This window comes from Prionailurus viverrinus, chromosome C1 (genome assembly GCF_022837055.1).
Source record: "Prionailurus viverrinus isolate Anna chromosome C1, UM_Priviv_1.0, whole genome shotgun sequence".
Classification (NCBI taxonomy): domain Eukaryota; kingdom Metazoa; phylum Chordata; class Mammalia; order Carnivora; family Felidae; genus Prionailurus; species Prionailurus viverrinus.
In genome coordinates, this window is record NC_062568.1 from 84,778,436 (window position 1) to 84,803,381 (window position 24,946).

The following is a 24,946-nucleotide window of genomic DNA, read 5'->3' on the forward strand; positions in this document are numbered from 1 at the left end:
TGGCAGATTTTCTAAACAAGGAATGGAACATACATGGCAAATGCATTACCAGTAAGCCCTGCGGGGCTCATGACCAAAATTTCCAATTTAGGTATGTTTGCTGACCAGGCATAAGGGCTTAGAAGCCTTCTTTAAATAGGGCTCCAGCACTAGGAAGGGTACTATCAATTGATTTCAGTTGGCACTTAATTTGTATTCTTCCTTAGGATATCCCAATTACAAGAATTTAATCTCCTTTTACTATCATATTAGTGCAGACACTGTAGGGGTCCCACACATGTCCCTTTGCTATTATCACTTTGATGAACAGTGGCCCAACGTTCAACCACCTGCACCTGTACTTCTTTGCCTGTGGGCTTTCTTTCACAGCTGTGACTCCTTTGCAGCCCTGTGATCAGCCACACATGGCAGAGAATTAACCCTAAGAGCTCTCCTCAACCGTGATGAACTGGGGAGGTGGGTGGGTACTGTATACATATCCCTTGCCCTATGAGATAACACTGAGGTGAGATTTTACCCTGTTCCCAAAGTTTGTCCAGTGGAATTGAACTCCAGTCACTCACTGTGGGACCTGGCTTCATGGCATACACTTTCATGGCTGCTTTCCTTTCCTTCTTTGACTCGCCCATTTTCTGGTGTTTTTCTTTAACTCCTAACTTCCGCTCTAATCTTTGTGCCTACATTTGCTTCTGAGGAAACCTCAAATAAGATACACATACCAGAATACATTCAAAAGTTGCTAAGCCTGTGCACAACTTAGAGTATAAAACCAACCATAGTGGGAAGAAGGGTAGCCTATATGTTTCCTGTAAAATATAATCTCATGCTTTCATTTTCTGGATTTGGAATGATTTACACAAACGGCTTTATGTTTCCTTTCTTCAAATGCTATGTAAAATAGCATATTTTGTTTACATTGTTATGTGTTTAATTATTTTCAGACAGTGAACTAGATTACAGAAGAGTATATTTGCTAATTATTGGGATTCAGATATTTAGAATTGGTTCTAACAAATATACTAATTTTAACCAGGTAAAAAGGAATGGAATGTGTTAGTGAAATGAGAGATACTCACACACTGAGAAAGACATTCAGAGGTATTCAAATTATAGAAAACAATACTCAGCATTTAGCCTCCAGAAATAACAGCCCACTGTGCCTGAAGGGTTGCTGTGAATATTGTTGCTGCTATTAGCCTTCCGTTCAAACTGTAATGGATTTTAGACTATACATGACTGCATAGCATTTTAAGGATATCCAGATGTTGAGAGAATACTGCCAAGTAGTCACTTAAAGTGTTAGATGTCTTTCATGGCATTCCATTTTCTCTGAGACTGTCTATAAAAGTCAGGAAAAAAAGCTTTGTAATATCACTAAATATATAACATGTATTACTTTAAAAAAAATTAAGGTCTAGACAGATCCCTTTTATGTGGTCTCAGAGGGCTATGCATCAGGCTGGCTATGGCCCTTGGGTGTTGTCTTCTAGCATAAGTTGTAAAGGCAAAGGCTGATATCCCTAGCCATTTTGACATTGATTTGAAAGGACCAACAAGTTTATTGTCCCACTTGGAGCACCCTAGTGGTGTGTCTCTTTCTGCCAGCACCTGAAACAAGGGCAGAGACCACGTCTTCTATTTACCTTGCACTTCCCAGCAACACCTATTATAGTGCCCTCCAAAGAGTAGGTACTCAATAAATGTGCCTATCGACAAAGGCAAAATGACATTAGTCATCCCCTCGCCTATGACCTTGTGAAGGGAATGTAAGTCCCTCTCATCCTCCATAATAAAAAGCTGAGTATGGCCACTAATGGATGAAAAGTTTTCAGAAGCTACATTTCAGGTGTTTCCAGGTCTTGGGTCTTCATTTTCAAGCAGAACTTTTTTAAAAAGGTGGCCTTAGAACAATAGTTTCTTTAAAATTTTGTTACCTTTAGAATTTAAAAGGGTTCAAAAAACTTCTCTCTGTTAATAAGAAGAGCCCCTTTGATGCTATTTATTGGATTGCATAAGGACTTCTATTTGCACATACCTAGTACAGTCTACCAGTCTACCCAAAGGCAAATTCCACTCTATGTAGATTAAACATGTGATAAGAAAATGCCTTCTCACCCCCTTCCTCCACAGGAAGGTAATTTGTTGGACTAGAATGATACCTGGGTTTAGAATCAGAAAACTGGAGTTTAAGTCTACCTCTATTTTAATTACATAATTCTAGACAAATTATTTAATTTCCTTGAAGTTCCGTTTCCTTAAGAATTACAATGTCTAACATCAAAAGTGTGTCACAGGATTAAAAATAAGGCATACGAGAGAGAACATCCCCAGGATCTCATCTCTGATAGTAACTCTGTGAATAGAATTGACATCTGAAGTGCCATGTGCTTAGTCATTTTCTGGACTTTGCGTGCACTTCCAGATCATCTTAAATCAACCTGGCAAACTCTCGCTCTTCCTTCAGACCTCCACTCAAGCTTCACATCTAAAGTTTTCCTTAATTCCTCCTGGCTGAGGAAGGCATTCCTACCACTTTAGAATCATGTTCATCTCAAGTGCTAATTGTTTGCATAAATAATTCCTATTGCTCTCTGAGCTCCTGAGTGGCAGCAACTGTGTCTTCTTCTCTAACTCTCCTGTAGCTTGTTGTCCCCTAGTATGCACTATAGGAATTTCTGTTAATTGAATGAACATCACACAGGCAAATATGCCTCAATCTGGATAAAAATGTTTATAAATTTTACACCAAGATACTAAAATTCAGCATTATATAGGCAGAATACATGCATTTTGGGAATTCTGATCCAAATGGAGAAATTTTCCCTTTTTATAGAAAGTCTTGGTAAAATGTCCAAGTACTCTTTTCCTTGCTTTATTTTGGTGTGTGATAGGAAGATTGATCATGTCTATACTACCCAAAGCAATCTATGCATTCAATGCCATCCCTATCAAAATAACACAAATATCCTTCACAGAGCCAGGACAGTTTTAACTTTTGTATGGAAGCAGAAAAGACCCCCAAATAGCCAAAGTAGTGTTGAAAAAGAAAACCAAAGCAGGAGGAATCACAATTTCAGACTCCAAGCTATATTAGAGAACCCAGAAATGAACCCACAAATATATGGCCAACTAATCTTTGACAAAGTAGAAAGAATATACAATGGAAAAAAAGATAGTCTCTTCAGCAAATTGTGTTGAGAAAACTGGACAGTGACCTGCAGAAAAACAAAACTGGACAAATCTCTTAGACCATACACAAAATGGTGTAATTCAAAATGGTGAAAGACCTAAATGTAAGGCAGGAAACCTTCAAAATCCTAGAGGAGAAAACTGGCAGAAAACCTCTTTAACATCAGCTTCAGCTACTTCTTACTAGACCTGTCTCCAGAGGCAAGAGAAATAAAAGCAAAAATGAACTATTGGGACCTCATCAAGATAAAAAGCTTCTGCACAGTGAAGGAAACAATCAAAAAAACTAAAAGGCAACTGATGGAATTGGAGAAGATATTGCAAATGACATATTGGATAAAGGGTTAATATCCCAAATCTATAAAGAACATATCAAACTCAGTACCCAAAAAACAAATTAATCCAGTGAAGAAATGGGCACAAGGCATGAACATTCTTCCAAGAAGATATCCAGATGGCTAACAGACACATGAAAAAATATTCAACATCACTTAACATCAGGGAACTACAAATCAAGACTACAATGAGATACCATGTCACACCTGTCAGAATAGCTAAAATTAACAATTCAGGAAACAACAGATGTTGGTGAGGATATGAAGAAAGGGGAATCCTTTTGCACTGTTGATGGGAAGGCAAACTGGTGTACCTACCCTGAAAAACAATATGGAAGTTCTTCAAAATACTAAAACAAACAAACGAAATACCTACCCTACGACCCAGCAATTGCACTACTAGGTATTTACCCAAAGGAAACAAAAATGCTGATTCGAAGGTGCATATGAACCCAATGTTTATAGCAGTACTATCAGCAATAACCCAATTATGGAAAGAGCCCAGATGTCCATTGACTGATGAATGGACAAAGAAGATGAGTTATATGTACAATGGAATATTATTGACAATCAAAAAGAATGAAACCTTACCATTTACAACAATGTGGATGGAACTAAAATGTATTATTCTAAGCAGAATAAGTCAGAGAAAGACAAATATAGGATTTCACTCATATGTGGAATTTAAGAAACAAAAGAGATGGACATATAGGTAAAGAGAAGGAAAAGTAAGATAAAATCAGAGAGGGAGGCAAACCATAAGAGGCTTTTTCTCAAGAGAAATAATTTGATTAATTGGGGTCATTAGTTTACACTGAAGACATTTATTGGTTACTCTTAGGTAAAATTCCTATCCCCAATTAGTACTTGTGATTGAGTATGGTGATTGGGAAGGAGTAGTGTGGGGTCACGTAACATAAAGTATGGCCATTTTGGCACACTCCTTATTGGAAAAACTATGAGAAGAGAGTCACAATGAACTGTTACTGGCAAAGCCTTTTAAACCTCAGTGTTTTTATAGGTTTTGTTCAGAGATTTTTTAAGCTTTGCCTTTTCTATCAGAAATGCAATCATTTTATTCCATTTCTATGAAGATGACTCACCTGCCTATCCCAATACTGCCCCTACCCTGCCACTATTACTATCACCACATCTGATCATGGACTATGTTGAAAGCTTCACTGAGGTTTCTAGACACACTAGAAACTTTTAAAAGCACTGAAACTAGAACTAAACAGAGAATTCCACTTAAAATTCTCCATAAGAGTTAATATGAGGAGGATAATAGTTTTCATTTTGTTTCTAATATTCCTATTGATTATCTCTGCCTATTTTGGCCACTGCAGCACACTGGGTCAATGTCGTCAGAAAATCATCTATGCTGACAGCAGTCTCAACAAACCATTTGGAATAAAGACAGTAAGATGAGTTCACCTGTGTGGACCAATTGAATAAGTAATAAGAACATGGCCCAGCTTCCTATCCAAATAATGTTAAATATTTTTCTGTAATCCATTCCCTTAAGCTCGTTCGTTTGATGCTTATGTCATTGTTCTGCCAAGCAGTAGCCTCTGGAGATTCTCCTATAGTTTATGCACATTGACTTGGCATTTCACTACTCTTTTTGTAAAAGCTTAGTATGATTTTCTAACTTGGAGATTTTAGTATGCTGTTTCTCCAATTATTTATACCAAATGTAAAATAAGAATTGTCATGAAATGGATCTATAGAGTTTTGGTTTTTTTTATTTTTTTCTTTTTACATTTCATTTAGAGAGGTGTTCATTTATCTTTTCGTTTTCCTTCGTCATTACTAAATCAGGTTTTTATTCAGAGAGATAGATAAGTAATTTTAAATGCAGGACTTTACAAAAGTATGACTATCTTAACTGTATTATAGCTATCAGTGACTTTTATTTGAAAAAAAGAATCTGTATTTGCCCAAAGAGTTCTCAAAATATCCAATTTATAGCTAGTTTCTAGTGAATCTGTGAGAGAATATGAGAACCTTGATGGCAGATGAATGGCCTTTCTTCAACTTTTATCATCATAACCTCTCACTTTGCACATTATTCAAGTTCAGGAAATGTTGGTTCCACTGAAGTTGGACTGTGCCTCTAAACAGCATCTCACATTTTCTTCTGTAGCCTAAAATTTTCAATCAATATGGAGTTCCTTATGTAGTGTGAAAGTGAGGATCACCAAGTACCTACCTGTACACCACTCTTACCCTTGCCAAAGCCAGACCTTTTGGCAAGAATTTATTCCTCCAGCAGATTGACATTTACAACTTTGAACGCTGTGTAAAATTACCTCTGTTTCCAGTCATCATCCCCAAACTCTCCTCTAAAAAAGAAACAGAACATCATATAAAATAAGAAGCATTGGACAGAGGAAGGAGAGAAACATATTCATGTTGAGTATCTTCAATATACTAACCATCTCATTTCACCTCATTTAGCTCAAAAATGTATCTTTAGGCATTATTTTTCTAATTTCCCTGATAAATATGAAGTTGGGGCTTGGAAGTTAAACAGCTTGCTTAGAATCAAAAAGTTGAAATCAGATAATTCTGACTGTGTCTTTGTATCATCCAATATCAAGGTTGACAATAGCACAAGTTTGACAGTGTCTGACAAAATGGATGTTCAGTAAGTATTTGTTGAATGAAAGTATAAATGAATAATTCTCTCTTAAGTTTGTACTACTTCTGCATGTACTACCACCAAAGTCCAAAGGATTGTTCTGAATTACAACATCAAAGGTAGTCAGAATCAGCCTACCATTTACTTCTAGGACACAACAGTTATGTTATAAAACTAAAATAATGGTAAGAGCCAGAGGCAGGTCACCATGTTGGAATAAAAACTGTGCAATTAAGGATCTGGACAAAATAAAAGCAGCCCCTGAGGAACAAAATCAGGAATATTTTAACTATCCAAAGGTAGGAACACCAGACAGTAGAGTTTGGACTTTAAGAGCAAACACCAAAGCACAACCTCAACAGGTCAAGGCATGAGAGACAAATGTCTAGCAGGGAAGGATATGCCTGAAATCCTCAAAGTCCTGGTCTCACCCCCTCTATTGTTTACTTGATCAATTTTTGTGTGCCCAGTCGTTTTTCTGTCCAATAGAATTTTATACCTGAATATGAGCTGACCATTTCTAAAGTGTGAGCTTTCTTTAGCATTTAGGGTATGTTGAAGTAATCTGTTTCTGTCAAGCCATTTGCTTTTGGCACTTAACAAATATTGGTTGGGTATTTTGGGATGAAAACACAGACATAATGATATTGGATGGGTACCTAAAAGTTTTGAAGTGATTTGTATCTAGCTGATTTTATGATTATTCCATGAAGATGATAGTCCTTGATTTCAAATTACTTACAATTTAATGCTGGATTCCAAACTATTTAAGTGGTATATCTCATGTTAAGTGAGATCACCTTCCATGGAATTTTACAAATTCTTCATAAAATTAATTTACTTGAATTCTGCGTTCTGACTTTAGCCTATTAATTTTAATTTTAATGATCATACTCAAATGAACATTTATGTGTCTGCTAATGTAGGTTCTAACTTAAATGGAGAAATCTGTCTTCTAAATGTTGCTTATAATTAAAAGGGGAAGGAAGAAACTAAAAGAGGAAGAAGGAAGGGAAAGAAACTTGGGTTATGGGTTTTTAAAGCGTAAGTTTTTAGACCATTGTTATTTGCATTGTTATATAGTGTATGAAAAAGCTTGAGTCTGTTTCACTTGCTTTGAGTTAGCATTTTGAAGAACTTTACATATGAGCGTTTTCATCTCTCTATTTGCATACATAGAAAAGGTGATGAAAAATGCACATACATCGAATAGCCTTTCACAGTATCTCAGCACATTACAGCTTTACATATAAGTATTTCAATGGTCCAAATACTGCAGAAAAAACTCACGTTCAGTGTTGTTATTGCTATCATTTGTTTATCAGACATAGAAAATATTTCATATACTATAGACAAAACAGACTCCTTTTTCAGAATGCTTACTGTCTAATTGAAAAAACAAATAGGAAATCTGAATACTATTTTGATACTTATAAATGATAGTTAAAATTGAATATAATTAGAACTATAAGAATGTGTGGTTTTATAAGCCTATAACACTATATTGGAGAACAGGGAAATATTGGGAAGAAATTGAGCACAGCACATTTCCATGAATGAAGAGACCTGGAGTTTTAAACCAAACCCTCTAATTGCTTTTTCTTGTATGATCCTGGGCAAAGCAATTTATTTTTCTAGGTCTCTATTATGACTTAATAATCCTACTATCTCAGGTGGAGAGAAGATAATTTCACCATGATAGTACAGAGGTTAACATTAGATCAAATTCATTTTCATTTGGTACATTTTTTTTATTGATAGCATCACTTGAAGTAAATCTTTATTATTCCTAAATTCTGGTTAGCAAACCCAGTACTTAACATAATAGTTTAAAAGGAGACTTAACACATTTCCTGTGAGAAGTTTAAGAACATATATGAGCAAAAGGAGAATAATTCTTTCTTTATGATTGCTTCATTTCTCTCCCACTCCCCTCCCTTATTTCTTTCCCCTCCCCTCCTCTCTAACCCATCTCCTCTCTAACTCCTCCTCCTCTCTTTTTCTTTCCCTGCACACCCTTTCTGTCTTATTCTCATCTTTATCTATATCATCTTTGTATCTATCTTCCCCTCTCCTGACAAGCTTTTCCTTTTGCACGACTACATGCTTCAAACACAGCTAAACAAAGCCCTGACTTCATAGGTCTATTCCATTCAAAAGTCACTGAGAGGTTTCTCTGTCATAATTTTAAAAATCTAAGTCAGAGATCCTGATTGACACAATGCAAACACTTTATTGGATGCTGTATAGTTGGTGTCCACTGCTGGTCTAATAAGCTAGGGAAAAGGGGACGAGGGTGGAGATACTGCAATATAAGGGCAAATGTGCTATAAGTGCTAAATCCTGTGGGGGAAGAGCTTCTTTCTGGGAACCAAAACAAAACAAAGCAAAAAACAGATAATGAACCAGACAGATATTTCAAACTGAATTTCCTAACTATGCATTCTATATTTTATGAAGAATATCAATGTCAGAGACTGCTGATTAGGTTCATGGTGGATAATACAGTTTATTTAGAATATCTTAGTCACCAGCCAATTGGGCATTAGGCCGTAAAGTCCTAACCCAATAGGTCATTACCTTGTTTTTATTCAACTAAGTAATTTTCATCTTTCTTTTATAAATAGTTAGAAACACTTTTGCCTCACAATTTAACTTGAGAATAGGTAAAATCCTATTATACTGAATATCTAAAACTTGTTATTTGGATAATTTATCTTATGGAATATATATATATGTGTGTGTATATATATATATATATATATATATATATATACACACACATATATAAAATTTGGAACAGGTTGGCTGATAGAAATTCTATATATTTCTAATGGTTTCATTGCTTTTATTCTTCTGTGAATGTTGTTCCTTTACTTTTGCTGTTTCCTGTGGCGAAACAAAGTAAAGACTAAGCATTTATTGAGGGAAATTATGGATATTGTATTTCTAGACTTATGAATTTTTTGAGATATTGATCAAATCATTGACTATTTAAAATAACTTAGGAAAAATAAAATTACCTTATAATAGTTCATATTTGTTTTTTTAAATTGCTGATTTTAATAAGCAATATTTGCTCAATATATTTGTTGTCAGGAGAACATTTGACTTCTGTTTCTCTTTCTGTGATGATGATAGGTATTCCAGTGACCATTTGTCCTAACCATGTGATCTTTATCACATAAGAATTTTCCAGTGCAAATGTTAGAAAACTCCATTCAAATCAGCTTAAGCAAAAAATAGAAATTTAATGGTTCACATTACTAAATAAAACAAGCAGTACTGATTTTGGCATGGCTGGATTTAGGGCTTCAATAGGTCCCCAGGACCTGTGTTTTCTCCATTTGGCTTACTAAATAAGTCTGGTTCACTTTTATGCTAATTACAATTACCTGAACTGTCAAATATCTGTTTTAAATTCTTACTCAATGGAGAGGCATTCTTCTAAATAGTTTTTGGGCATTGTATAACCAGAGTTCCAACAGAAAAAATAGAACAAGTAAGATTCATAAATATATACAAATTTCTTGAAAGGATTGATATGTGGTTGAGGGAGCTAGCTAATTAGATGAAAATACTTTGGGCTGGCAGTTGGAAAGGGAAGGCTGAAAACCTTGGACAGGAGCTCATGGTCCTGTCCACAAGTGGAATTTCTTCTTCATGGAGACTTTGGCTTTTCTCTTAAACTATTCAACTGAGTAGAATAAACCCACCTAGCTTATGAAGAATAATCTCCTTTATTAAAGTTAGCTGATTGTATGTGTTAATCACATATACAAAGCATCTTCACAGTAACACCTAAGTTAGCATTAAATTGAATCACTTAGAGACTATAACTTGTTAAATTGACATGTAAAGCTGAGTATTATAGGCACTGATACTAGATGGAAAAAGACATGGAGATTGAGCAGCAAATGATAACTTAAGACCTTTGTGAGAAAAATGCTAATAGAAGTGTGATTCAAACAATCTGTTCTCTGAAAAATTAATTGCCCTCCGTGTAACAAATTGCTAATATTAGGGCAAGATTACCATTACTAAATAGTCCATTGTTTCTAATTCTTTGACATGACACTAAGAAGAGCTTGTTGTAAGACAGTGCTTCTCTCAATTAACAATCAACAGAGCTTCCCTACCAATGTTTCCCGAGTATTCATAAATTGTAATGTACATTTATCTTCAATGATCTTGCTCCCTATTCCCTCTAGAGGCATGAGCTACATGCATTAGAATACCCTGTTGTATTCCCAGAACATTGAGCACACTAAATGCTAAATTAATATTTCTGAGGAAGAAAATAATGGATAGGGAAGGAAAGGGAAGGGGGAACTAGATACAAAAATATTTTCCATATTTTTCTGTTACTAATAATGTTATGGTGATAACTTAGTACATGCATTGTCTCTTGTCTATGAAGATGTCTCTTCAAGATAAATTTTCAGAATAGAGATTGCTGGATTAAAGGGAAAATGCATATTTAAATTTTTTTTAGATACTATCCAAATTTGTACCACAGTGATTATAGGAATTAGAGAGTTCAGCAAGCTCCCGAGGTGATTATTGTGCCCAGTAAAGCTTAAGAATAACTATTTTAGAACATGGATATTTACTTTTTTGAGTATTAACTCTCCTGTCATAAAAACATTTGGTCATACATATTTGCCGTCTTACCTTCCAATTTCCACAGCCCTACACAATTGGTAGTTGATAGAACACCTGAAGCTCATCCTGGTCAAGAAACTCTGGTCTAGAAGCATCTCAAAATTATAAAAATGCTTATGTTTCTAACTCAGGACAGTTGTTTCCCTTCACTAGCTTCATTTGGCCTCTACAGTCTTAACCACACTTAGCCTAAGCTTCTTTGTGCATTTCTGCTTAAAACTAAACCAAGAGGGGTGCCTGGATGGCTCACTCATTTAAGTGTCTGACTCTTGGTTTCCACTCAAGTCTTGAGCTCATGGTTCATGAGTTCGAGCCCACACTGGGCTCAGCGCTGCCAGCATGGAGAGCCTGACCCCATGCTCTCTTTCTCCCCCTACGCTGCTCGCTCACTCTGTCATTCTCCCTCTCAAAATAAAGTCAAAACAAAACAAACAAAACTAAACCAAGAAATTTGGGTAATATTGCTTATGAAGAAGTTGATTTACAGAACTTTTGTCTTCCTTTTTCTATATCTGTTCTTCACAGCTAGGAAAGTGAACAAAGAAATCTTTATCTTTTCACACTGTAATTTTATCTGTGTAACCATATGATTTTGTCATCATTGCAATAGTATTGGACACTCTATGCCAACAGCAAACTGAGATGTGCACAAGTATAAACAAATAATATACAAGAAAAGTGCGAGGTAAATTTCATATTTCTACATCCTGTTTTTCCTCCATTTAGTAAGAATTTAAAATAGAAATTGACAGTTCAGCTAACTGGCGATTAACATAGCAGTGAACCAGATTTGTTCAGGAGTCCACAACTCCATGGATACTTAGTCACTTCTGAGACAGTCATCTGTGTTCTTTTTTAGCTCAGAAAAATGCCTCCATAAACCAAAAGGACTTCCTTAAGTGTGGAAATTAGGTTATACATCTCTGCGTCTCTCAAAGAGTAACTTTTTGACATCTAATATATTACTGCCAATATTCTACCGTTCCACATGAATCAAGTATATTGAGCATGAGACTTTGAGTATTGACATCCTGCAAACTGACCCCTGAAGGACTCCTAAGATAGCAATGCCCTTGGTCATGAAGGTAATGTACCTAGACTGTAAAATCATTCTTTTTATTAAATGGAGTGATCCTTGAGATCTTATAAGACAGGTAGACTTTCTGAGAAAAGTCCAAAGACAAAACATACTTAAGAAATATTTTTATGAAAGTTATACTACAATGCTATTCTGTACTCATCCTTGTCCCTAGTCAATGAATTAAATATCAAGTCCTATCTACTAAGACCCAAAATATTTCTGAACTGCCTTTTTTTCCATTTTCAGCCCCTGTACTAGTGCCTAACTACCAAACTAATATCTCTTTATGTAGACTACTAATACTTTCAAACCATCCTACTCATAGGTGACAATACTCTTAAAATTATATTAATGTTGGGGCGCCTGGGTGGCGCAGTCGGTTAAGTGTCCGACTTCAGCCAGGTCACGATCTCGCGGTCTGTGAGTTCGAGCCCCGCGTCAGGCTCTGGGCTGATGGCTCGGAGCCTGGAGCCTGTTTCCGATTCTGTGTCTCCCTCTCTGCCCCTCCCCCGTTCATGCTCTGTCTCTCTCTGTCCCAAAAATAAATAAACGTTGAAAAAAAAATTAAAAAAAAATTATATTAATGTTGATTATATTAACTTCCTACTTTAAGGCAAACAAAGGAGCAAGGTTTTGCTGGATACTACATGTAGGTTGTCTGACCCCCTTAGAAATACAACCAAGTGTTATAATCTGGTAACTATAGTTTAATACAAAGGAATGTTGAGGACATGCCAATAAAAATGAAAATTGGCCAGGCACAGGAAAACCATATCTTACCATGAACTAGTCACTAATCCCTACAATTCTCGAAAGGGAACTATATGAAAAAGGGACAGTGCAATCAAACTAAAACAAAGCAATAATTTATCATTAGCTAATGATTTGGATCCAAAGAAGAGTTCCAATGAGCTGTGCTGGATAATTAGGAACATTAATTTATTTTCCTATGGTAGAATAGCCTTATCCATATATTCACCCTTGAATCTAATTTCAAGTCTGATTTAGATTTTATTATTCAATCTTAGGAAGTCAGCCCAGAGCCTTTGTGTGTGTGTTGGGGGCAGGTAGAGGGAGAGAGTAGGGAAGGGAAGGGAACTGGAAAGACCACGAATGAATGGCAGATACATGAGTAAGTCCTGAGCATGCAATCCTGAATAAAGCAGATATATCTTCTTATGTTCTCTTGGAGATTATAGTCTACATAATAAACAGATCTTAAGCATATTGTGTGTGTGTGTGTGTCTGTATCTTTAATGCAAGTAAAATAAAGAAGAATGTTATAAAATATACAGAATGACATGAGATTATATCAGAGAGACCTAACATATTGGAAAAGCAGGAAAGATTTTCCACAGGAATTGACAGTTATGTTGAAAATTAAAGCCACGATTTAGATACCATGGCAGAAATTACTTTTCAGACTGGGGGACTGGATATAAGAAGAGCAAGAATGGAGGAAAACACATGGATTGTTTAAGGAATTGGAAAATGGCCAAAGTATTTGAAGTACAGAAGGATACCACTAGATGGCCAAGGTATTAGAAGTGGGGAAGTATACCAGTAGATAAAGCTGGATAGATAGGCAGAGACTAGATGGTGCTTCCTATTGTTGGCATTGTTGGCAATTATCATCTGTTGGAGGGTTTTATAATACATAATCCCCTTTTTATTTTAATAACATCCCATTGGCAACTATGAGCAGAGTAGTTTAAAAGGAACAAGAAAAAGAGATGAGATAGGAGTTCCCAGGCAAAAGATGATGGTGACTTGGTTTAGGAAAGAGAAACAGAGAAAGAAATAAATATATGAATTTGAGATATAGTTTTAAGCTAGAAGTGGCAGGATATGGTGATGAATTAGATGTAAAGGATATAAGGTAGAAGTTAGAGAGGGTGATTGCCTGGTTTCTAGAATGAGTCATTGGGCAGAAAGTGACCCTATTTGCCAAAGAGGATAAAAAAGAAGGGATAAATTTGGCAAGAAAAAACAATGTAGTACTAGATATATTATATTTGAGATGCCTAAAAGAATTTAAACACAAATATTAAAAATGCAACTGTATTTATGAGTTATAATCTCAGAAGACAGGTTAGAATGAATGTAAGAAAGTTACTGTAGGGGCACATGGGTCGCCGTCGGTTAAGCGTCTGACGTCAGCTCAGGTCATGATCTCGCAATTCATGAGTTCAGGCCCTGCATCAAGCCCTGTACTGACAGCCTGGTGCCTGCTTCGGATTCTCAGTCTCCGTGTGTCTCTGCCTCTTCCCTGTTCGCACTCTGTCTCTCTCTCTCTCAAAAATTAACAAATGTTAAAAAATTTTGTTTAAAGCAAGTTAATGTAATATTAATGAAAGTCATGGAAACTTTAAAGATTTTTCAAGAGAAAATTTAGAGATTCTATGGGTGATCCTGGGAAAGTCCAGTTATAATATTCTGGGCATGATACAGAAAAAGGAGGTGGAAAACGTAGCTGAGGAAAAGCAGTCAGGTAGGAAGAATATCAAAAGAAGGCAAAGAGAAAAAAATAATAATCAAAAGAAAGGAAGGGATTTACTTGGTCTGATGCTACAGAGAGGTTAGTGAAATGAGGACTGAGAAAGGGTTAGCCACATGTAAGTAGTTGCCAATCTCTGTAAGTTAGGAGAAAAAAAAAGTGGCATGGTGTAGGGTGGAGTATTTATCAGTTTGGTATAAAGAGTATTGAGGGGAAAAATAAAGTCAGCTTGTATGAACAAATTCTTTGGAGAATATTGGATGCAAATGAAACATGGAGAGAAAGGGCTAGAAATGGAGGGTGTTTTGAGGTTAAGATTTGTTTCAGGATGGTAAATAGTAGAGCAAGTTCATACGTTGAATGTAAGACTTGGAAAAGGAGAGGTTGAAAATGTAGAAAGAAGTGGGAATTATTGAAGACAAATTACAGAGGAGATGGGATGAGTATGGAGTTTTGCTTTGTACTGCTCTAAAAGATGTGAGGGTGCTTCCTTCTGTACTACAAAAGGCGAAGGTGGAGAAGAATTGAAGTAGATGTAGATGGGTTTTAGCTGGGATTGTAAGAAAATAAATGGGGTGCTTTTGATGTGTTCTCACTTTTGTGTTCAGTAAGAGGCAAGATCATCACTTGAGGGTGGAGTGGAGTGAATTAGAAAGCTGTGGACAGTGGAGAAGAAAAGAGAAATAAAAGCTGAAGGTTGGTTGATAGAGAATGGAGAAGGTCATGGGGACAAGGTCTCAATGGAGTCAAAAAGTTATTGCAATGAGATCACCTTAACAATACAGATAGTAAACATACAGTCAGATGGAAGAATAAGATGCTCGTGTGTGTGTGTGTGTGTGTGTGGGGGGGGAATCTCTTTTGATACAAGTATGATTTCTGGTGATGACAAATAACATACTGTTTATCATGGAAATTTGTGGTTGAAGTGTACTGGAAATATAAGTGCATTTGCAGAGAGGTCAAGAAAGCAAGGGAGACACTGTGGGTCCATTGTCCTGCAGATATTGGAGTTACTGACTTCCCCAGTTTCAAGCAGTCAGAAAGAAAGCTAGATGTTGAATCTTAAATAAAAATAATGATCTAAGAAAATCAGAAGGTTGGCAAGTGATTCTTTGAAGATGGGTGCTATTTGTGAGACCCTCAAAAAAGTAGGGGATGTTATAAGAGGAAAATAATAATCTAGAATGAATATTGAGGAGGGCACTGATTTTATATCTACCCCTGAGGTTCTTGTTAGGAGCCCATGTTTTCAATGACTGCTGGGAAAAGATGACCTCAGGAGATGTTACGTTTCAGAAAAGGTAAAAAGTTGGAAAGAACATTAAGAGGATGGTCTTAGAATATTGGGAAATTTATGGTCATGGAGTAGAAGTCTCAGATCAGATAGGTTTTAGTAAGAAGAGAGGAGGTTGTTATTATTGGATAGAAAGTTACGCTGTACTGCACTTTAAGTAGAGACCTGCATAAACAAGGGTAACAATGTTGAAAGATTTTGTCTTAAAGATGAGTTATAAGGGTTCCAATTACAGTCTGAGAAGAAGGGCTATCGGCTAGTCAAATTGTGAAGCCAAGTGTGTCATTATCTTTCAGGCAGTTATATCTGGCAGTTGCAGTTAAGTGGAGTCATGGGTAGGAGGAATGAGAGAATGAACAGAAACCAAGTGGTTCTTTTCTTGGAGAATAGAGGAAGTGATGGATCATAAGCAAGTCAAGTTGGATCAACTTTTCTTTTGCTATTAGGGCCAATACTTCCCCCTCAGGCATTAACAATCCAGAAAAAGATGATTAGGTGTTTTTTCTCCACGGTGTCCCAATCTATGTTAAACAGTGATGAAATACCCATGTGACAAAGATAAAAAGAATAATAAAAAACGGTGCAAATCTTGGTGTTTCTCTACTTTTTTTAAACTGCTCTCTTTTTACAATGGCAAGTTTATTACTTGCTGAATTGAATTCTGACTCTCAGAGTATGGAAAATGCAAAACAGAAGAAAAGCCTAAAACACTAAGATTTATTACTTTTTTATTATTAGGTAAAAATAATAAAAAAGATGAGTTCAAGGCAGTATTGGGGTGAAGTACAGTTTGAGGTAGGCTGTATTTGAGTTTGTAAGTGAGTTTAGCCAGCTGAAATTAGGGAAGGACATTTGGAAATCTATGACTTGAATAATATATTCAGTTTAAAAAAAATGGAAGATGACTTTTTTTAAAGGTGCTCTTTGCTAGCATCCTTCTTTGTCTTTTCATTGGAGATTGCAAGATTTATGAAAGATTGATATAACTTTTTAATGTGATCCAGTGCCAAGATGGGAGTTATTTGAGGATTACATGTGACAATTACAAAATGATTGCTTTCTTTATTCGTAATTAACATACAATGTTATATTAGTTTCAGGTGTGCAACATAGTGATTCAACAATTCTATACATTATGAAATATTCACCACAATAGGTATAGTCTCTATTACCATACACAGCATATTATCATATTTCCTGTGTTACACTTTTTATCTTAGTGACTTATTTATTTTCTAGGTGGAAGTTTATACCTCTTAATCCTTTTGATTTATTTCACTCATCCCCATTCTCCTCCCCTCCTACAACCATCAATTTGCTCTCTGTATTGGAGTTTGTTTTTGTTTTAGATTCCATTTATAAGTGAAATCGCATGGTATTTGTCTTTCTCTGACTTACTACACCTATCATAATACCCTCTAGGTCCATCCTTGTTGTTAGAAGTGGGAAACTCTCATCATTTTTAAGGCTGAGTAATGTTCCAGCGTGTGTGTGTGTATGTGTCTATGTATACCACATCTTTATTGATTCATCTATTGATGGACACTGGGGTTGTTTTCGTATCTTTACTATTGTAAATAGTGTGTCAATAAATGTAGGGGTGCACATATCTTCTCAAATACCCAGTAGTGGAATTACTGGATCATATGGCGTTTTTATTTTTAAGTTTCTCAGGAATTTCCGTACTGTTTTCTACCATGGTTACACCAGTTGACATTCCCACCAACAGTACACAAGTGTTCCCTTTTTTCCACATTCTCTCCAACACTTGTTATTTCTTGTCTTTTTAATTTTAGCCATTCAAATTGGTGTGAAGTGGTATCTCATTGTAGTTATAATTTGCATTTCCTTGACGATTGATGATGTTAAGCGTCTTTTCATGTGTCTGTTGGCTATCTATATGTCTTCTTTGGAAAAATATCTATTGAGGTTCTCTGTCCATTTTTTTTTATCAGACTATTTCTTTTTGGTGTTGAGTGTATAAGTTCTTTAGATATTTTGGATATTAACCCCTTAACACATATCTCTCTTGCCAATATCTTCTCCCATTGATTATTTTATTTAGAGTTAACATTTCAATGTAAAATGCCTTCTAAAGTGGTATGATTTTTATTTGTTCAGTTACTTCAGAACAAGAATTATCTGAATCTTAAAACAGAATATTAAACAATGTAGTTTTTCATGGCACTTTAGCTTCCATGTAAAGAAACCCACTGAAGCTAGCTCAAATGTATAGAGATTTCCTGAGATGATATGGAAAATCTTAGGTGTTTACACAACTAACAGCAAGAGGTAAATATAGGCTTTATGGGGTCTGGCAAATTCCTCACTCAAGAATTACATGGGTCCTTTCATCCCAGTTCCGTGTCTCATCTCTTGCCCACTTCTGTGCACATGTTCCAGTATTCTTCCTCTCGTACTGCCCCCATCCCTGTCACCACCTGTTCCTCTTACCCATGTTAGCACAGCTTCCAAATAAATTTTGATTTAGAATATGGAGAGAAAGGATTTTGGTGATTCAGCTCAGCCTATGGTTTGTTTTCATTTATATCACATTTTCCTCATTGGTCTAATTATCTGTAAACAGGAAAGAGAAGGATGCTCTTGTCACATAAGGCTATCTCTCTCAGGAACACTAACTGGGTGGAACAGGTTTAGGTGAATAAGGGTGTTGAATGGGCCAGCCACATTGACTGACATGTCTAATACATGTACACTTCTGGGAGAATCATTAGTGGGAATGTTTCCAGAATACAGAGTAGCCAGCTCAGAGCAGGAGTCTATATGTCAGGTTTAATTTCTGTGTGTTTATGTATGAACTAAAACCAGGTTTGAGAGAGATTTTTCAAACAATGAAAGCAAAAACCTCAACAAGTAAAAATCAATAAATAACTGTCTTGAACAGTCTTGGCTAGGCAGAGAAAATAGTTTGTTTATCATCCACATCCCTTAAGTAGCAGAAGCTAATAGAATTTGAATTTAAACCTCTTACTCCAAAGACTCATTACTCTTTCAGATTTACGATTGCATTTTAGAATTGCAATGCTAAATATTTAATATTCCTACTTTGGTTCTGAATGTACTTTAATTACTCTATATAATGTGGAAAATTGCTTTCTTGTTCAATATTTGTATACACAATAGAAGGAAAAAGCTGTATTACTATTGATGCTATTTGAATAACAATTATTTTAAAAACAAGGCTGAAAAATGAAGTTCCTAATGTAATCCTTGCCAAAGAAAATACATATTATTTTTCTAAAATGTAAAGAAATGCAGTTACCTTCTTTAACACATGATTAACAAATGTGGATGGTTTGCTAGGCCCTAATCATAACAATAATTTTTTTTTTGATCTGGTAATATATGGCCCACTAGTTTTATGTCTTACTCCCCTCACCCTTACTCCCTAACCCAAATCTAGCCAGGTAAACTTATTTTTAAGCAGTTGAAATGAATAGTAGGTAATTGCATTGTGAGAACTCTGAAAATTTCTAAATTCTATCATTATGCTATAACCAAATGTTAGGGGTAAGAATGTGACATAAAACCAAGGCTGACCATGCAGTTGAAAGATGTGGATAGGACTCTAATGTGTTAAAGTTCCCTTTGTCCGTTTGGACAAAGTATAAAACTACAGAAGCATCATTTAGCATGGATATCACTGGCAAAAGTAAGACTTATTTTTATCAGCTAAAGAAAATAAAATACATGTTTTAAGATGCCAGGACTTGTAACAATTGCTTTGCTTTAAAGTGTAGGGATGATTGGAGCCATAACTCTATAAGCACAGTACTCTATCACTGTCTGTGAGGGCTCCCTTTGCGACTTTTGATTTATGTCAGGCAAGTTTACCAACAATGCTCAAAGTTTCTTACTATCTCCAATGGTATAAAACTTATATATCTATAGTAAAGCAGGACTACTCATATAATCAACAAAGATGTTAGGTAAACTCAGTTTCCCATATCTGATGAGATAAGGAAGCCAAAATGAAAAAGACTTTATTTACTACAGATGCTGAATCATAGGAATAATGACCTGGATGAATAATTGAAAATAGGAAATACATATATCCTTTATGAACTAATCGTGAAACATGGCATAGAAATACAGACAGTAGTAGGAGTATTGTTTTATTTTAATTTAAATATTTTTTTAGCGGGGATCAAATAGACTCATTCAAAAAATAAGTGAAGAACAAGAGAATAGCAATCTCAATTGCTATTGAGAATGTTAGACAATAAAAAGCAATTGATGTCACATAAATGAACAGAGAGAGAAGAAATGTCAATATTGTAATCCTGAGGGAATTGAGCATAGGACAGATTTTAGAATGGTCCCTAATATCCACCATGAGTTCAACAGACATAGTACTATACTGGGGGCTTTGCTGTAGTTCAAGCAGCATAAGATACTTGGTTCCTGGTAGGAGAAGATATGGAAAGGGGAACTGAGAGCCCTGGAAGTTAAAGAGACTTACGTGTTCAGAAAATACTGAATAAAATGGAATTAAGAGATTCCAAACTACCATCTGTGTTCCTTTCTATGGAGTTTCTGGGGTAGAGTATAGATTTACCCATAGTCTCTAAACCCAGAGGTAGTAAGAAGAAAGTATAAAAGTATTGCATTTCAGTTCAAATGGCATGACATGATGTAGTTACAAGAAAAATCATGCAAACTTAGCATAAAGATTTCTTTAAAACAACTGGTTTACCCTTCAAAAATGGTAACATTGTGAACAACAAAGGAAGGTTGAAAAACTGTTCGGAATTAAGAGTCTAGAGATAAAAGATGGTTCAATGCAACAAATGATGGTGGGTTAGATCCTCATCAGAAGAAAAGGAAAGTTTACTATATAGAATGTTGTTAGTCAACAGGCAAAATTTGAATAAGAACTGTATATTTTATCAGTGCTAAAAGTATTTATTTTGATGGGTGTACTATGGTTATGCATGAGAATGTCCTTGTGCTTAGGAGGTACAGGCTAAAGTATTTAGGTGTAATGGGTCACAATGTTTGCAATGTACTGTCAGAAGGTACTAGACGATATTAGAAATGGCCAGAGGGACGAAAGGTGAACTGATGAATCTAAGTGAAGGATATAGGTCTTCATGCTACTATTCCTATATTTTTTCTTTAAGTTTCAAATTATTTTACAATAATTAGTTAAAAAATAAAGGCATGACAAACATTCATGTTAAGGCTCTGATAGTGAATAATCATGTGGACTTTGAACTTGTTTCCTCTGTAATATAATCTGCACCTTCTATCTCACAGGTAATCAGTGAGATCATGGGGTTCACAAAGCATTATTTACTTTTTCTAAGATTTGGACAGATATTTTCATTGGAAAGAAAAGAGTGATTTTCAACCTAGCTACACTGATATAACAAATGAAATTTAGATAGATTTTAGATACAAACTTTAGCTTTTGTTTATCAATTATAATACAACTATGCCTCAATTAAAGAATGTCCTGAGAATGAAGCTTTTCTCTGTAACAGTAGTAGATTTAAATTTTTTTAACATTTTTTATTTATTCATGAGAGAGAGGGAGACAGAGTGTGAGCTGGGGAGAGGCGGAGGGAGAGGGAGACACAGAATCTGAAGCAGCCTCCAGGCTCTGAGCTGTCAGCACAGAGCCCAGTGCAGGGCTGGAACCCAGGAACTGTGAGATCCTTACCTGAAACGAAGTTGGCCGCTTTACCAACTGAGCCACCCAGGTGCCCCAACAGTAGATTTTAAACTAAAGTTAAACATTACTAAAACAAGCAAACAAACAAAAAAATATATAATCCTGTGACTATGGGTATTTACTGCTTGCAGTTTTGTGATGTTAGTGCTATTATCCTTCACTTACAAGTAAACAGAGCTCATCATAGTCAGTATTCTGAAGTCTGAGAAGGTTTGATTTAGTGTAAGCATCTTTCATGTCTCCATTGGGTACTATTTTTATTTTGTTTTTGTTTTTGTTTTTCTCTGTGTTGGGGATATAAGGCAAATTCTTTACTGTTTCTTTTGCACATACCATACGTCCTCCTGTTCTTTTGATTTTACTCCTCATTAAAACAGTAGAATTTTGATAATCATATTTTTTATATTTTTCCCCCCATATTTGGTTGAAACTTAGTTACCTCAACCACTTTTATTATGACCTGGAATAAATATGAGACTCAGTTGCATCATTCCTGCCACAGTTGGTCAGTATCACTGAAAATCTTCTTGGAAAAATAAATTACATTTTACTGACCCATCATCAGCTGATTCACTCTTTCTCCATAACTAAACCTCTCAAGGAGAAGAATCAAAAAATTACTAATATGTTAACAAATACCAAATTCAATGACATTTTCTTAACCCTTATTAGTATTATTATTTTTTCATTTTTGTGATTGGCCCAGCCAACCACTGCAATCCTTTATCCTAGAACTTTTCTCCGTTAGACTTCTATGAAAGTCTGTGTGATCTTTTTGACCATAGCCTCTGATATTTATTTTTTATTTTTATTTTTATTTATTTTCTCTGATAGCATACCTCCACAGTTCTGGTCTTGGCATACTTCTCTCCTTTCCCTTTGGGATCACATGTAATTTAAGCCAACACGAGATAACTTCCAAGAAGTCTCTAACTCTGGACTCATTTTTTCTCTTCAACACTGTGTAGTTGGTACAATCATCTGCTTTATATTACTATCTATGCATGGTCTATACATATCATATCATCCATAGTGTGCCAGAGCCTCCAACTCTCTGTGCCTGAAGCTAATATACCCATACACAAGCATCTCTTCTCCATAAAATGGACCCATCATAAAAGGAAAGTAGAAAAGGAGAGTCATTTTTGTATGAGATGAAAAAGAGAGCTTGATATAACAGGAATAGTGGGCAGTGTTCTACAGTAAGAAATAGGAAAGCTAGGTACTCCTTATAGTAGCTTAACTTGGTGTAGCTGTGAACAAATTGACTTAAAGAGAAGAAAGAGAAGATGAAAGACAGAAGCAGGAAAAGAGAGAGAGAGCGGTTAAGAGCATAGGAGTAGAAGTTTGAGCATTACGTATGATAATAAAACACAGGACCTTATGCCCTTTTATTTATTCTTTACTAGAGTAGAAAAGTTCTTCATCTGAATAGAATGTCTCTTGAAAAATAATTTTTAACTTAGTGTGATAAATCAATTTTTAAGAACATTTGGGGAAATATATACTAATAATAAAATCTGGCTTACACTATTACAGAAGAGTGTGCATTAATGTTTAAAAATTAATCAAAACCTCCTCAGGAGAAAGAGCCAAATTAAAGTTTAAATAATAGTTTTTAGCTTGAAATATACCTCATACTGTTAGATGAAGCAAGGATGTTGAGAAAAGTAACTAAACACTAATTCACCAAGTTGGTAAAATCAAATATTCTATACTCTAGGTAATCTTAATATTGCTCAGTCACTGTAAATCAGATTATTCTTGAGATTGTATTTAAGTCAAGGCAAAATTGTCTTCTATTTACAAATGTAATTTAGTCTCCTGAGTAGGTAATCTTGTTAAAATATTGTCAGGTTAACTGAAATTGATTTGTGTTTACTAAACATAGTGAATACTAATCAAATATTAGACACTGAAGTGTTGGAGGTATTTAAACCTTTGATAGACACTGTTAGTGCTTCATGGAAGGATTATTATTTTTTTTCTTTTCTTCTTTTTTTGTTTTTGTTTTTTTTTTTTGTTTTATCTTGGAGGTCAACACTGCTCTTTAGACTCTTCTTTAAAATAAAGAGAAAATGAGGAGAAATAGCCTGCATTTGCTTTATGAAATTTTGCGATTTGGGAATATTTGGGAGAATTTGGGATTGGATTTTTGGAGGGGTGGTTATTTGTGTTTTATTTCCAGTGCTACAAACACCACATTTGCTTTTCCATCTGCTTAATTCCATTCCAGGTTTGCTATTCTCTACCACTCATAGCATCATTGAGCTCCACATAATAGCTTTTATAGGAAACAGACATTACTAGGCAATTTGAAAAGCAGGTTGAAGATAAAGCCTGATAGCTCACGTGCCCTGGCCTGGTGGCTTGGCTCACTTCTGAAGCTTCTAGCAAATGGGCTGCATGCATTCCTGTGGTGTCTGTGTATCGGCTCTATGAGGCTTAAAGAAACATTTCCCCTAATACAAAAATAAACCCACCATAATCATTCGTTTTGGGGAAATTTTACAGTTGTTAGTTAACCTGCTCCCTTATGCCCTGCAATATTCATTAGCAGATTTCTCTGTTTATGAGTGATATTATATGGAAATGGTTATGGGAAGCTAACAGATGTAACTACTGAAATAAATTAGAAGGAAAAGTTCTGTTTTTTACAGATGGTTCTATTGAATATGCTTCACCACCCCCCCACTTTAACATTTAGTTTTCTTTCAACAGAAAACTTTTCTTTACTGACTACGGGAATGTGGCCAAAGTGGAGCGATGTGACATGGATGGGCTGAACAGAACAAGGATAATTGATTCAAAGACAGAACAGCCAGCTGCATTGGCACTAGACTTAGTCAACAAATTGGTTTACTGGGTAGATCTTTACTTGGACTATGTGGAAGTCGTGGACTATCAAGGAAAAAACAGACATACTATCATTCAAGGCAGACAAGTAAGTGCAATTCTGTTAGAAAATGTAACTAAGGCAATGAAATGAATGGTATCATACTAGGAAGAAGACCCCAAATTTGAATTTCAATGTTGGAAATTTCTTACCAAGTCAAGGTGCAAAGGGCCGTAAAAATTATGATGTATTTCCTATATGGGAAAATGTTCTTTTCACAGTACGTTCCATAATGTCAGAGATGCCTCCGCCCCCCTCCTTTGCTCTATTAAAAGCAAATCACACCAAAACAAAAAACAACAAAAATAGAACAAAAACAGCAAACAAAAATAAAAGTACCATACTAGTAAGAAAGGTGTTGGAATAGGACAGATGTTTTGATGTATTAAAATTAAAACTTGCTAAAAACTAATTTAAGTAGTTTATTCATAAAGAGCTAGACTATCCTCTATCTCATGTGGCCCTGGAGATAACTTTGCTTACAAAAGCAAATGCCCGCTCACAAAAGTATTTTTATTAATTTAATAGGCTGGACTAAATTTTGCCTTCTGATATACTCACGTACTTCCTAGAATGAGAATTCCATGAATGTCATTGAGGTCAACCAGTTTCCCATCTGTGTAAGTTTTCCCTTGTTGAATTAA

General features: G+C 35.4%; 1 protein-coding gene across 1 annotated transcript in view; it reads left to right on the forward strand.

Annotated features, from left to right (window-relative positions):
- Positions 1-24,946, forward strand: part of LRP1B (LDL receptor related protein 1B) — a 1,903,200-nt gene that overhangs the window by 1,058,712 nt on the left and 819,542 nt on the right. The window contains exon 8 of the mRNA XM_047873645.1: positions 24,128-24,350. Within this exon, the coding sequence (XP_047729601.1) occupies positions 24,128-24,350 (223 nt within the window). The remainder of the gene's footprint in view (positions 1-24,127; positions 24,351-24,946) is intronic.